Genomic DNA, 14,623 nt, shown 5'->3' on the forward strand with positions numbered 1-14,623 from the left:
CAAGCACGTGTGCTACCACAGAGGCAAGCAATTGCTTGAAGTAGCTTCGAAAAAGGAAAACGCTATATGAATGTCATGTAGTGGAAGGAGTCACCGTTGCAGAAGCGTAAAATCGCGCCAGGCGTCAAAACATGTGAATTGTGCAACGAGTGGGTTTTTAAAGGCCCACGCTTTACAAAGCACTCAGATATATTTGATCATGATCATCAGCAAAAGCATCAACCACGTGAGCGGCTGCGTAGGTTCGCATGTTCCCTTAGGGACGCCTAGTGGGCCCTCCGCCGATTCGCAGAAGGAACAATTATGGCATAGTGGGCACTGCGCAACTGTACTTGCAGTAGGCATTCTAGGAGAGTTTCAAACGACTAATGTTACGCGCACAGACGTTAGTTTCCTTGCGGGACGGTTGAGGCATGCACCGAGAACCGAAGCCAGGCTAGCAGTTGAGAAGGCGATGCGCACGGGGCCCGATTACGCTATCGCGTACTATAGCTCTTGAAGGCGAAACTCAAGCGTCCTCAAAGTATTTTTAAAAGCATGTCTATATTGTTTGACGCACTTAGGCTTTATAGATAATATCTAGAGCATGAATACAAATAAGTAGGTCTTACTTCGTTTATATATATGTAAATTTGTTGCATACTTCTTTTATCTAAAACATTGCGGCACAAATCTTCGGTCAAGCTTGGAAACAGTCTCACGTGGGTCGCTTTTGAGTATGCGAAAAGTTATTTTAGTTGTTTCACTGCGTCGTGGTTTGTTCTTTCTTTGTGTGAAAGCATTTTGTTTTCTTTTTATCTTTTTCACTTCCGTGTGAATATGTATTACCGCTCCCAGGTTTAAATTAACATATATACCACATGAAGTGGACGGGGGGGATGACCGCCGCCGTGGCTCAGTGGTAGAGCATCGGACGCGTTATTCGAAGGTCTTAGGTTCGGTCCCTGCCGGCGGCAAGTTATCAGTTCGTCCACTTTACTTTCTTCACATTTATATCCTAATTACTACAAATAACATCCCCTATAATTTCCTTGGCATTATTGTCTGTTAGTTCTCAATAATATTGCTAGATACCAATAAAATTTCAATGATGAAAGAGCACTCGTTTCGTGCAGACCCATCGCTGCCTGTTTGTCTTAGAGATGAGTTCTGTTCGTCACCTTCAACCCAATCTAACGTGCTCATTGTGCAGCCCTCATTTACGTCTGTCTACCGTTTTTGGGTTTAACATGATCCCTTTCTCGCCTTCGCAGGTCAACGTCGACTGGGAGCTGAGCGAAACGCTGTGCGACTTCTACATCGCAGTGGACGTGACCTGCAGTACGGCTTCCATATTCAACTTGGTCGCCATCAGCATAGACAGGTATGCCTCGCCAGTACGTCTAATACTGAGCGGGCTGCTTTCTGACCCGCATGATCTTTTGAGACTGTAGGCATCCAAGGTGCTTTACAGCGAAGCTGTACACGGCTATATTTTGGTGGATCACGTCTGCGGCCTACGCGACAAAACAACGCGTCGAATAACAATTTTCAGCGCCCCTCGCCCCTTCGCCACCAGCGATCACAAGTGTCGCGATACTCGGCGGCACCTCCCACCGATCGTTGTGCCCCTTTGCCTCGTGACGTAGAGATCGCGCCAGCGCTGCTATCAGCAGCTGCCCTTTGGAATCGTTATGGGACGGACGCGCATGGTTCAATCGGACGGAAACAAGCTGACAAGCGGGATATATATATATATATATATATATATATATATATATATATATATATATATATATATATATATATATATATATATATATATATATATATATCGAGAAATATCCGAATCGCGCTACCTGGGATTCGAACCTGTGATCCCATGCTACGCAGCGCACCGCTTTAGACAACTCCGCCGCGCAGCATCCGTCCTCCAGCATACTACCGGCCAGCTGTCTACATACACCATTTACCGCTGGCGGTGCGCAGAGCTCGAAGGTGCTTCAGCGTGTTCACTATAATCCGCGAGATGGCGCGAAGGGCGCGCTTTAAAGGTCGTCGCCCCGCGTGCGTCTCCTACCTGTACTTTGACCTAGTGGGCGTGGTCGCTCGTGCCCGCACGCTTATCTCGCGAGGGGGGGGGGGGGGATTTTGTATGCCTTGTGCTTTCACAGCAATGTTTGCGTTAAAAGTTTGCACGAAGGTTACTTCGCTCACTGCAGCGGCCGTGTTTGCGAAGAGTGAGCTGCTAGCTAGAAGAACCAAAGCAGGTGCTGGTGGGTTACGCATAGTATACACTTGCAGCCCGCTTCTCAAACACAAAGAAGTAACAACTGTGACACTTGTTACTTTGCATCAGTGCATGAAAACGATTATGATTCTGCTTGTCGTATAAATGATGATGATGATGATGATGATGATGATGATGATGACGACGATGATGGTGGTGGCGGTGGTGATCATAAAGGAATAACGTCGAAGTCTGGGTCAGTTGGTACATGACGCTGAGGCAAAAACCAGTCAAAAAGACGCCAGTCCTTGTGTGTGTCACTTCTTCCCTTTGTCCGGCGTCTTTTTGACTGGTTTTTGCCTCAGAGTGATCATAATGGGGTTGATACAAATGCAGGAGACCCATAGGTATGCATGCGCCAATGGAGAGGCATCCGACGGAAAACAGCACCTAAACCCCGCGTAGCAGCACTCCTAAAAATTCATCGGAAGAACAACCCGACACACTAACGCGCGCATAAGTTCAATGCCATACAATTTCAGCGGTCAGAGAATATCACATATTCGCACTTCACATGTAGAGACGACCACTATTTACGCTCGTCAATCCCACATGAAACTTATGAGTATTTTTCACTGGCAAGCCAATACAGACAATAACACAAATAAGGTACACAGTAAATGCTGTTGCGCGTGGCGCAGGAATCAGAGCCCAATGTTAACCTTATGATCGTCGCCTTTTTAATTGAAAACAAAAATAACGTTACTTTTTACCTTTACACAAACCATACTCTCCTTGTACGCTTGATTCTTATCTGCGCAGATGTCTCGCCGCTCAAAAAAAAGAAAGTTTCCTTGCAATAAAACGTTGTACGGCAACAATTGGTGGTTCTTAATATTTGTTATGTATGCATGAACAACTACACAAAAGATAAACACAGAATACGAATAGAAAATACAGAGGGAGCGCGCTGGTAACTGCCATCGAGCAGGGCATAATGCCTGTCTGCTCTTTGGCGTTTAGCGGAGAGAGAAAACAGATAGGAGATAGGAAGAAAGAAACAATATTAAGATGCGGGGTTTTGCGTCCCCAAACCACGATATGATTATGAGGGACACCGTAGTAGAGGGCTCCGGAAATTTTCACCATTTGGTGTTCTTTAACATGCACTGACATCGCGCAGCGCAGAAAGAAAGAAAGATAAAAATAAATGAATGACAGGAAACATGGCCGAAATTCCAGAGGGCGACAGCAGTCTTCTTAAATTCTACGCGCGACCACTAGCCATCCTTTCGAAATATCGGGCAGCGTAGATTGCAGAAGCGCGTGAAATCTGTGGAAAACTAACTGCCGCAAAGTGCTCGCCCAGTTTTTCAGCGCGCCGTGTTACACGGCACCTCGTGCGTAAAACGGCGCACACTCGGTGATGATTCGATTTGCATTTTGTTCAGTTCGTCAAGACCGAAGGGCAGGCCTTTCTCGGCGGGCCATATCTGCATTGTACGTTGTAAACTTATCTAGGAGTAATATATATGATAATAGTCTCGGAAACAAAAAGTTGGAAATAAGGGCCTTTTTCTATCCAAGCACCCGTCACCTTTCCGCTGACGTGTTCACTTATTACGAACCTGGAAAAGCATGTACGCTCCCGCTGTGCACTTGTTTTCGCTGTTACGACGCTCTTCGTGTTGACGCAGCTAGTTATGATGGAGCAAACGTTCGCACTATGCCGCAAGCTAACGAACCAGACAGGGCGAATTTTTCAAGCTTCCACGATCGAACGCAACGCGCTCCCGTCGCCCGCCGCGGGCGCACTTTGGATCTCGCACGCAAGCAACTATAATAGCAGTTGCAAAAGAATCTACAGTGACAGCAGGAATGAGAATTTGAATCTAAATCCGTGACTGGCAGCGTCGGGTGAGCGACAGAGCTAAAAGACCCGAGTGAAAGAGAACGCATCGCTGATGGCAATATTTGTACCCCGTGCGCACGTAGGCCCGCGTTTGCGGTTGGACTGTTCAGAGCAACGGTGCCTCACCATTGATTCTAGAAAAGGAAAAGAAAATGATCTTGCTTTTTTTTTCAGAACGCGGGGGGGGGGGGGGGGGAATTAAGTCGAGACAAGCGTGTTAGTTCGAGCGACATTCGCCAGCAAAAACGTGCATACCCCGCATGCAAATTTGCCGAAGGCCACAAGCGCCATTTTCCGCCATGCTCCGGCCTCGCTCGCACACACTCAGCCTTATTTCTACGGTAAATGGCTGAGAACATAAAACAACAAAATAACAACAACATATGTTCTTATAGAAACCGCATACTCCCTTACTGAACAAATCCTTCCACGGTTGACGCCTATGAAAAAAAAACGGAACAAAAGCAGCAATTGAAGAAGATCTTAGAGAAGCAGCAAATGCACTTTGTCTCGTCAGCACAACGGCCATGCCTCGTCGGAATTCGGCGGCTGGCAGTCAGCGAAAATTTATTGCTTCAAGACGAATTCATAAATATGCTAAACAGCCGCGCTACCAAACGAAGCGAGGCCCCCGGGTCGTTTTGAAAAGTTGCCCGGCGTTGCTGCGGCCGCGCATTCGAGTGGTAACGGGAACATTGCCGAGAGGACAAGTGCGCATTTAGAGAAGGAAACGATGGTGGAATAAAACAATGGCATATAAGAAGAGCAGTGTGCCGACATTACTGCGCACTATGGCGACCCTCGGTGCGCACTGTTGCCGTCGTCGTAAGCGACGACAGCATAGGACAATAAGCGTATCTGAGAAAATTGAAACGTCAATAAGAACACAACGCGGTAACTCCACAGGGAAGGGTAAAAGAGGGGATCTTTTTCTCTCTCTCTATTTCTCTCCTACTCTATGTACGAGGTTTATTCAAAAAGTAAGGGCCATTTGCTAATATTTAAATATTTACACGTCAGAATAAAGATTCACTTGTGCAGCGCAATATGTTAATTCTTCGCGAAGGTACTGAAGTTATTTTTCTGCCTCACTAGTCGTCTGATTGTCGGGGAATGCAAACGACAATGTCTGCGAAAATCGTTGCTCCCCCCTGTTGTGAAGTGCCAGCTGTAATTCGATTTTTTGCGTGGAAAAGGTTCACCAGCTTCTATAATTTATGGAGAATTGTGCCTAGTTTATGGACTTAAACTGATGGGTGTAGGAAAGGTCAGAAAATTATGTCGAGACTTCACAAATCGCAACGCAAATGTGCACGGCGAATAATCATCCTGTAAGTTAATTTGCCCTTATTTTAGGTAAACTTGTGCTCCGATATTATATGCATCCAATATGAGTCTTAACTTTAACCAAAGCCATAGATTTTGTATCACTTTTATTTTATTGCGATAGCAATTTTATGGACACTCTCGGCTCATTTTCGCCGTCGCTGTCGCGGTCATGCCCCGGATATATATATATATATATATAAGAATAAAGCAGAAAAAATTCCGAAGCACCCGACCGGGGATTCAAACCCTCGGTTCCCAGCCGGCTGCATTAGACACCTCAGCCATGCTCCATGCATGCGCCGGCGAGATAACGGCGAGCTCTTTATATACATGATTTACTACTAGTGGTAAGCAAATCTCAGAGGAGCTTGAGCGTGTTTTTTTTATCACGCAACGCTCCGTATTTTCTTTCAATTTGAAAGCTGCCCTTGAGACGCGCACGACAAAGTGGCCCTTTTCTGTACCCACCCGTGATGTGAAAAAACAAAGAACACCGGGCACACCTTGCATTAGACGCCCCCGTGTGGCAAGGAACACAGGGGGTCACTCAACGCGCCGCAGTTTAAAAGAAAAAGAAATATCTGAGAGCATCTGATTCTCCATTGACGACACGTGCAGCGCGTTGGTCAAGCACAAAGACGCAACTGTGACAGGCTCTGGAAATATCGAGCTTCTTCTCGTTCTTCGTGTGACATTCCAGTTTCTTGCTATCGCATTCATTGCTTAGCCCTTGCGGCGAAACTGCGACTTTTTTAGAAGACTTTCCCTTAATATTTCGAAAACCGGAAGTAAGTGCTTAACCGGAAGCCACGAAAAAGGAGCAAAAATGCACCGCCCTTGTAACATACAACATAGCTGACTGAGCGGAGCGTCATGTATATGTCAAAAATACATTTTTTGTCGTCTTTACAGTCAATGTGAGGTAGTATCGCTGGTGTCTAGGGAAGACCTGTCTAGATGCCAAGTCTTTGCAGTTACCGGCAGCGTCGAACACTTGAAGCGTGAGTGGAGCTGCCCATGAGGTGACGGTTAGACACATCTCTCTATCACTGCACACTCGAACTTTCGATTCCTTTTTTTTTTCTTGCGGATAATGTTCTACATGCTACTTTGCAAGACAGGTGAGATAAATCACTTTGTCGCAGTCGTCAGTGTCTCGCAGTTGGGAGGCCCCGTGTAGGTGTACCTTGTGACAACCTCCACATCGTTAACTATGTTTTTTTCTTCCTTTCTTGACATCGCATTTATCTTCGTGTCATCTTCTCAAGCGAAAGCGTAACTTTGCATGCATGCAGCGCGAAGTGTAACGAATAAAAATCATTATGTTTTCGCGAATGGATATTAATAGCGCATGCTTTCAAGTGTGAGTAAGAAGAATAGGCGCGACTCTCTTGTTTTTATTTTAAGTTTTTCGAACAAATGGGCGCTTTATCTTACGGAAATAGCTTTATAATGTTTAAACCTTGCGCAATTTCCTATTTAATGTTGTAATACACGGCTGAATAGACCCTCACACCAAGTTCACCTTTAGGATTTACACTACAATTTTGCAATGGCACCACATTAAGCCAAGTGGTAGTATTCACACAGAAAACTCGCTTCCGCAAATTGCAGCTGCATACACGCAAGAGAAATGCTAGAAGCGTTATACCGTAATCACAGGAGTGGCGATTTGAAATAACTGTACTTTTTAAAAAGCCATGATGAATTTACGCCATTAAAAGCAACATAGCATTACCACAGCATTATTGATGGTACCAATATTGATACCAATATTGATGTACCATTATTGATGGTACCAAAGTTCTAGGAATAGACGCAAAGAAGTTTGCATACGCCACAAGCGACACACAGAAACCGTTATACATATTCACTACAATACAGACTGGCGAGAAGCCTATTTTTCAACGACATAAATTTTCCGCGCGTGAATAAAAAGAAAGAGAGGGGGGAGTCAGCAATAAATGGTGATATGCGTTAATTAATCTCTCATGAAGTTTCAGTTCTTGCATTTCAAAGTAAATTATTGAAGTATATATTTCATATTTGGCAGGAAAAAAACGCACAAATTTAAATGAGGTTCCTCCTTTCCAACCTTCTCTTTCTTCTAGCGGTAGTCATGTCTGGATACCACTCGCCCTGTAATTTTCGTCGCAGTTGCTTCATGCATTCATAAACAGATAATTCGCGATTGCGGCGCATAAAAAACGAAAAAGAAAAGCCGGCAGATCCCACGCATTGTGGGAATCGATGTAATGCGAAGCAGCCACCAAAGAGGTGCATACATCGCCTTGTATGTCATTGAAGAAAATGCGTGTCATGGGTTTCATGTTAACTCATATTATTTATGTTCGCCACACAGTAACGTCGCGCAATACCAACTTCGGGGTCGATCAAGCTAGAGAAACGGCCGCCAGCGCCCCATGAGCGCGGCACGCAAGTCATGCTTTACATGAAATACGTGTCATGACTTTCATGTTAACTCGTGTTATTTATGTTCCTCACACGGTCACGTCGCAAGATACCAATTTTGGTGTATATCAAGCTAGCAAAACGGCCGCCAGCACCCCATGAGCGTGGCACGTAAGTCCTGCTGTACATGACATGCGTGTCATGATTTTCATGTTAACTCGTGTTTTTATGTTTGTCACACAGTCACGTCGCGCAAAACCAATTCCGGGGTAGATCAAAAATTACGATGAAGAACAAATGCCACTTCATATAACGACACTGTCTTCCGTGGCTCTTTAAATTGGCGTCAAGGGTATAACTAGGGCATCGTGCCTGTCAAATTAGGGCCCGCGAAGTCTCACTGGGATTCTTATTTTATCCGCATGGGAGCGTGGTCGCAGACGTTAGGGAACAGCATATGATGCGACACACCGATATATATATATATATATATATATATATATATATATATATATATATATATATATATATATATATATATATATATATATATATAATATATATATATATATATATATATATATATATATATATATATATATATATATATATATATATATATATATATATATATATATATATATATATATATATATATATATAGTTGAAGAAATGACGGAGCACACTTACGAAAATTGCATATTTTTACTCATTTACGTTTCGGCCGTGGCACGGCCTTCGTCAGAATGAACTCAAGTACAAGCGTACAGCCGCTTTTATGGGTATATATATATATATATATAGTGGTGCCGGGCATATAGCAATCGGAGCACGCCAAAGTGACCTTTTGGTCACGACAGTCACGCTCCACTTCTGCCATTTCAGCATCTATTACTTTGTCACGCAATCGTTCTTGTGAAAAATTCGGAGTGTCCGTACTTAAATAGTCTGTATAATATCGAGATATGCCTTTCTTCTTTTGAAACGACCAACAGCAGGTTATTCAAACTAGGGACAATAGCTGGCATGGGTTAAAAGGCTCCCTTCATGGGAATTTGTCTGATCATGCTAAACGCGCCTTCGAAATGGTCAGCGGTTGCCAACAGACACGTTAGTTCCCTACCATACCAACTACAGCTTTGAGTCATTGTTGAGAGCACGCACACTGTTTGCCATTAGGGTGCCTAAATGTACAGTGACGTCCACTCTTAGGTGGAACACGGCTCAGCGTGGCCGCGCTCCGCGGAGTCCGAATCAAAGTGGCGCAGGCGCACACGGGCATGCTGCTCTTGCTGTACTACAGTGAAGCAAGAGCGGCGCCACGGCCATGCCTGCTTCTACGAAGCGGCGCGCACCAGCGCTTAGCAGACGAAGCGAAGTATCACGCGTTGGTCCCTCTGCACATGCGCCGCTATGCTTCGATGTGCGGCCGCGCCGGCTGTAATGGCGCTCCGCGGAGCGCAGCTATGCTAAGCCGTGTTCAGCCTAAGAGTGGACGCCACTGTACATTATAACTTGCCCTTGTATAAAACCTGTCCCTTCATGGCCAATCATCTACGTCGCTAACCTTTATGTACTCTATATGTTGGACCAGCTACTAGAGGCGTAGGCTATTTGTACAAGTGTTTTGTACGCACTCTCTGTAATTACGTCTGGATAAAACACATTGTGATTTGATTTGATTTTAAATGCAGAAGAAAATATATTCGAGAAAAGAAATACTGCGATCAGAGACGTAAGTGTAAACGTTTGCTAACCACACCAACAGACAGAGACAACACAGGTGTTTCCGACACCTGACCACAGAGGAGCCTTTAAATAGGCGGTAATTGTGACGGCAAGCCGCCTTAGCATAGGAAAACCGTCACGGCTGACATTAAACTCACATTTTTCTTGGCAGAGTAAGTTGTTTTTTTTTTTTCTCGCACAGAAATAGCACCGACTTATGGACCAGATATCTTACTCGCGCACCCACGTTTAGAGCAAGCATACATAATATCGACCCCAGTTATCACCTTTCAGCGCGGCCAGCACAGGCGCTGCAGGTTTGATTACGTCACAGCTGTTAGAGGGCAAACACTGGCATCAAGTATGCGATAAGGAAAGCCAGGACGCTGTTGAGGTTGTTCGCTCCACCTGATGCACCGCCCCCGGCTGAAGATAGCTGCCCCTTACAAGCGATGAAAATTCTGGTCTACACATGAGTGTTCATGCACTGAAGGCCCCATTATCAGGCTTTTTCGCCTTTCGCTCTTTCCATTACGCAAATGACGTCCATGAGAAAGCTACCCTAGCTGACCTATTTGCGTTTCTCGGAATAAGATTTTTTTTTCTGCCGCTTTATTAGTACTGCAAAATCCTTCGTGGAGAATCCAGTACCGGGTAAAGGATTCATTACGGGGTGCATTGTCAGCGATCACAGGTTCATCTTAATTTGATTTAGCGGGTCAGATTTTACATGGACGTAATGCATTTCAAACCCATCTGACAGAAACTTTATCGACAAACGACATTCCACTGTTTTGCCTGTAAAGGGTGCACCACTGCACGCAAAATGTTGATGCGGCAGAGCCAACTTCAACAGCTTATACCTCACTTCGATATTGTTGCAAGCGCATCTTCAATTGCACTGTTCCTGCTCTATAGAAGACTGCATATATATCTTATACCTTTTTTCGCTACTCGTCCCATAAAAAAACTCACAGTGTCCCATATGCATTCATTTAAGACGACTCGAAAGCGAAAGCCATCTTCTATTTCTTCTCAGTCGATGTACTGATCCTGCCCCGCCACCCTTCGAAAGCTTTGTGCACCTAGAGTGGTTTTGCGCGGCCTCCGGGATTGCAGGCACCTCACCTGGTTTCGCACTGCCTCCGTGATCGGCCCACCTTTGACCAAGCTACGATGTCATGTGATGACGGCATCATGTAACGTTACGTCAAGTGACGTCACGCCAGAATTCGTGACGTCCTATAGTGACGTCATTATGTGATGATGATTTTTTGTATCACTCGTGCTGTTTCCGACGCTGCGGGACGCCGACGCCAACGGTCAATTTTCGCGCTTGATGAGGTATCTAAGGCTTTCGCCTTAATATAAAGTTTTAATTGCCGCTCAGTAGAACATTAAAGCTGAAAAAGTATGCACAGTACAGTTTGGTGCAAGTCCTTCAATTGCTTCAGTTGCTTCTTTCATGCAAGCCCTTCTGCTGATCGTGAAATAAGCGTTTCATGAATTGTGACATAATTATTCGAAGAACATGTGAACATATAATTATGCACACCAGTGGATGAGTGTGCAAAATACAAATGGGTGTGCACTGAATTTAGCGCAATGGCTACTCCTGCACACAGACCTGAGGAAATGGCAGAAAGGAATGTTTATTCATATTCCAAAGTTATATATACACTGTGTATGTTGAGACAAATGCATGCGTAGTAAGCTCAGAGCCACGTACAAAAGATAGAAAAGATCAGCGACCACATATAGCTGAGAAGAGTAGCAAATGGCCGCAACTAACCGGTGGCTACGCCAGATAATCCGCGACACCGCTGAATATAATAAGTTTAGCTAATAACCTACCGGTTCTGCAAACGAGGTATTTTAGACAAATTAATCCTATATATGTTTGGGCAGAATGAAGAACATAATAAAAGCACAGTATAATGAACGAAGAATGTGAAATGGTAAACAAGTACGGGTTTTAACCAGAACTCGAATGTCAATTTTTTTTTTTGTTGGCGAGATTGCTTCAGTGTGTTTGTCGAACTTTAGTACCCGATAGACGCCAGCTATCAACTGAAATACCTAGACAAACTGAAACAAACCAGAGGCAGAAACTCGGGAGATCAGATGCACGAAGATTTCCCTAAGTGCTTCGGCTGGCATCCTTATAACTCTATGAAGACGCGCTTCCCTACATATTTTTTCTGCAACTTGTTCTCGCTCTTCGGCAGGTTCATCGCCGTCACGCAGCCCATCAAGTACTCGAAGCACAAGAACAGCAAGCGCGTGGCGCTCACCATCATGATCGTGTGGGTCGTGTCGGCAGCCATTGGGTCTCCCATCATGCTCGGCCTGAACACGTCCCCACAACGGGTGCCGCACCTGTGCATCTTCTACAACTCAGACTTCATCCTGTACTCGTCGCTCAGCTCTTTCTACATCCCCTGCCTGGTGATGGTGTTCCTCTACTACAAGATATTCCGCGTCATTCACGAGCGGGCACGCAAGGCTGTGGGAAAGAAGGAAGCACGCCTCAAGGGTCTCGTGCTCGAAGGAGGCCCACCACCCATCGCCAACAACACCGGCCATCACGGGGCCGTCACGCTCACGGCGGGTACAGGGGGTGGGGCCACCGGTGGGCAACCTGCGCAGGGAGGCCAGCCTCGGCCGGGAGACAACCGGAATGGAAACAAGAGCCTTCAGGTAAGTGAGTGTGCAGGACCGGTGATCGGTTGTTGCTGGAAGCGACTAAGGTGGAAATTGTCACTGAATGAGGGCAGATGATGAACGTATCGAGTTATAGCTCTCGAGAGAAGAAGGCTAAGGCTGAAATTATCTCATGTAAGGGCACATCTTATAAAGATACTCCAACTACAGATAGTATGCTCATGCAAGATTACTGGTAACGCAGATTTTAGATGACAATGCATTAGTTTTGCTCTACTGACTTGAAGCATGCTCATTGTTTTCTGAACAAGCAATGCTTTCAGTCTACTGCCGTCTTGCAATTTATTTGTCGCATGTACAGAGTAGCAAATACGCAGTTTGCAACCAGAATAGGCTGAAAAGAATAATTTTCTACGCTCTATATTACAATTATTTACCTGTTACGTATAACTTTATTGCTGGCGCTTCGCAATTAGATTCGTAAATAATGTCATTCCAATGAAATTACATCATGAATTATGGTTGAAGTGATCATCGCACAGGAACATATCATAGCGACTGCCTTGGAGGAGAGATACTTGTAAGGGAGACCAGGAAGACACATAAAGGGTTGATCGGGTTTATGCCGCAGGCCATCCAAGAGGCTGCGCAACAGCCCAGCTTTCGGATTAATTCGCAATAATTAATATAGCTAGCCAGTAATGCGCCAGTGGCATATCTTGCGAGGCTTACCGCAAGTCTACCACTAGACATTGACAATCATATCCAGCAGCTTCTGGTCGTTTATTTCTTGGATAACGTATTTATGCGACTCACGTTTTATTACCAGCACAATGTGAATTCAATCGCACGGAATCGCACAGGCGAGCTCCGTGGTGCCGGAGGCGGATCCCCTGACAGCGAACACAGGCAGCGGCAGCCAGCCGGACGAGGACGAGTTCGACGACCTGCCCACCGAGGCCGGCGGGGACAAGTGGGCCGATGGCGACGAAGAGGAGGCCAGCTTCCTGGCGGCGCATAGCGCCACCTCCGGTAGCGACCCGCCGTCGCACGCGGCGCAAAACAGAAACCACGATTCAGGATACGTGGACTCGAACGTCGATGAGGTCCACTTTTCCCGCCAGGAGAGGCCCAACAAGGTCCGTACATGCGCAATCTCTGTATATTCCCCAGCGTCATACACGTAAGCCAGAGGTCACAAATCCACATCAGCTAGCGGGGCGCAGTCACGAAATTTAGCCTTCTGTAAGGTCCGGGACAGCGAAGGTTGGAGCGGGGGACGGGGGCAGCGTTGAACAAAAGGTCAGCTAAGATTGCCATTTGAAAGAAGACCTTTTCCATTTCTCATATGTGAGTCATTTCCGACGAGGGGTTTTTGTCGCGAGGTTTCTGATTCCCAGAATGACCGAAAGCTGGACGCCGATTCTAAAAGATAGAGATTTTATTCCACGGTCATGTTTTCGCACGTGGTGACCGCATGGAGTGCCTCACGAAAAATTTCCTCGAGACGGGTCACCTCTGTGTAGCTCGTGAACATACCTATAATGAAAATATAAAAACATTTATGGGAAAATATAAAACCATTTATGTGCGGGTCGAGTCGTTTGCGGCCTACCGGCAGTGTGCTTGAGAATCCTGATTTAAGCGAACGCTCACCTGGTTGGTCCTTCCCTGCTTTCCCATCTGTTTTTTTCCTAACGTCTCTCTCTCTCTCTCTCTCTCTTTGTTTAGTTCACGTGAGGTCGTGCCCGCTATGGTTACTCTGACATCAGGTCTTAACAGCGTATATCTTAGTCAAATATTTATACCTGTTCGCTTTCTTATGGCGAGGCGCGCTAGCAATAGACTTCATGAGGACGCTCTTCCTCTTACAGACTTTCCCGCCTTTCTTTTATTCTTATTCTCTCTCTCTCTCTGTCTCTGTAGGCACAGATCGTTCGGTCCAGGTATGAACTTCCCTAAGCTGACGAACGGAACTGAAGAAGTTTATTTAGGTCCTTCGGGTCGTGAACGGAGGGCATGGGAAAAAATAGGAACTCTATTGAGACTTGTCAAAGCATCTTTGAAAACTATGTTGCGTAATGGCATACATACTGATAATTAATACTAATTCAGCTGCGGTACATTAACTGATACGGCGACAAGAAACGGAAATTTAAAAAATGGACACGTGATATGCAAAAAGTAACACCGCAGAAAGACAGGAAAATGGGGAAGTTAACCAGAAAAGCTTCTGATTGGCAGCCTACGCTGAAAGAATGGGAAGGTGGAAAATAAATACTAGAGACAGAGAGAAAGAAAGAGGCGAAATGTACATGTGCACTGATTTCGCAGACGCGTGTGGAATTGCACGACTAGTGAGACGCGTT

The 14,623-nt window shown here is 45.4% G+C and overlaps 1 protein-coding gene across 4 annotated transcripts in view; it reads left to right on the forward strand.

The window, feature by feature from the left end:
• LOC119393991 (dopamine D2-like receptor) overlaps nt 1–14,623 on the forward strand; it is a 387,243-nt gene that overhangs the window by 358,295 nt on the left and 14,325 nt on the right. For all 4 annotated transcript variants that reach the window (XM_037661202.2, XM_037661203.2, XM_049415580.1 and 1 more), the window contains 3 exons: nt 1,254–1,363; nt 11,819–12,290; nt 13,118–13,393. In XM_037661202.2, coding sequence (XP_037517130.1) covers nt 1,254–1,363; nt 11,819–12,290; nt 13,118–13,393 — 858 coding nt within the window. The remainder of the gene's footprint in view (nt 1–1,253; nt 1,364–11,818; nt 12,291–13,117; nt 13,394–14,623) is intronic.

This window comes from Rhipicephalus sanguineus, chromosome 5 (genome assembly GCF_013339695.2).
Source record: "Rhipicephalus sanguineus isolate Rsan-2018 chromosome 5, BIME_Rsan_1.4, whole genome shotgun sequence".
Lineage (NCBI taxonomy): Eukaryota > Metazoa > Arthropoda > Arachnida > Ixodida > Ixodidae > Rhipicephalus > Rhipicephalus sanguineus.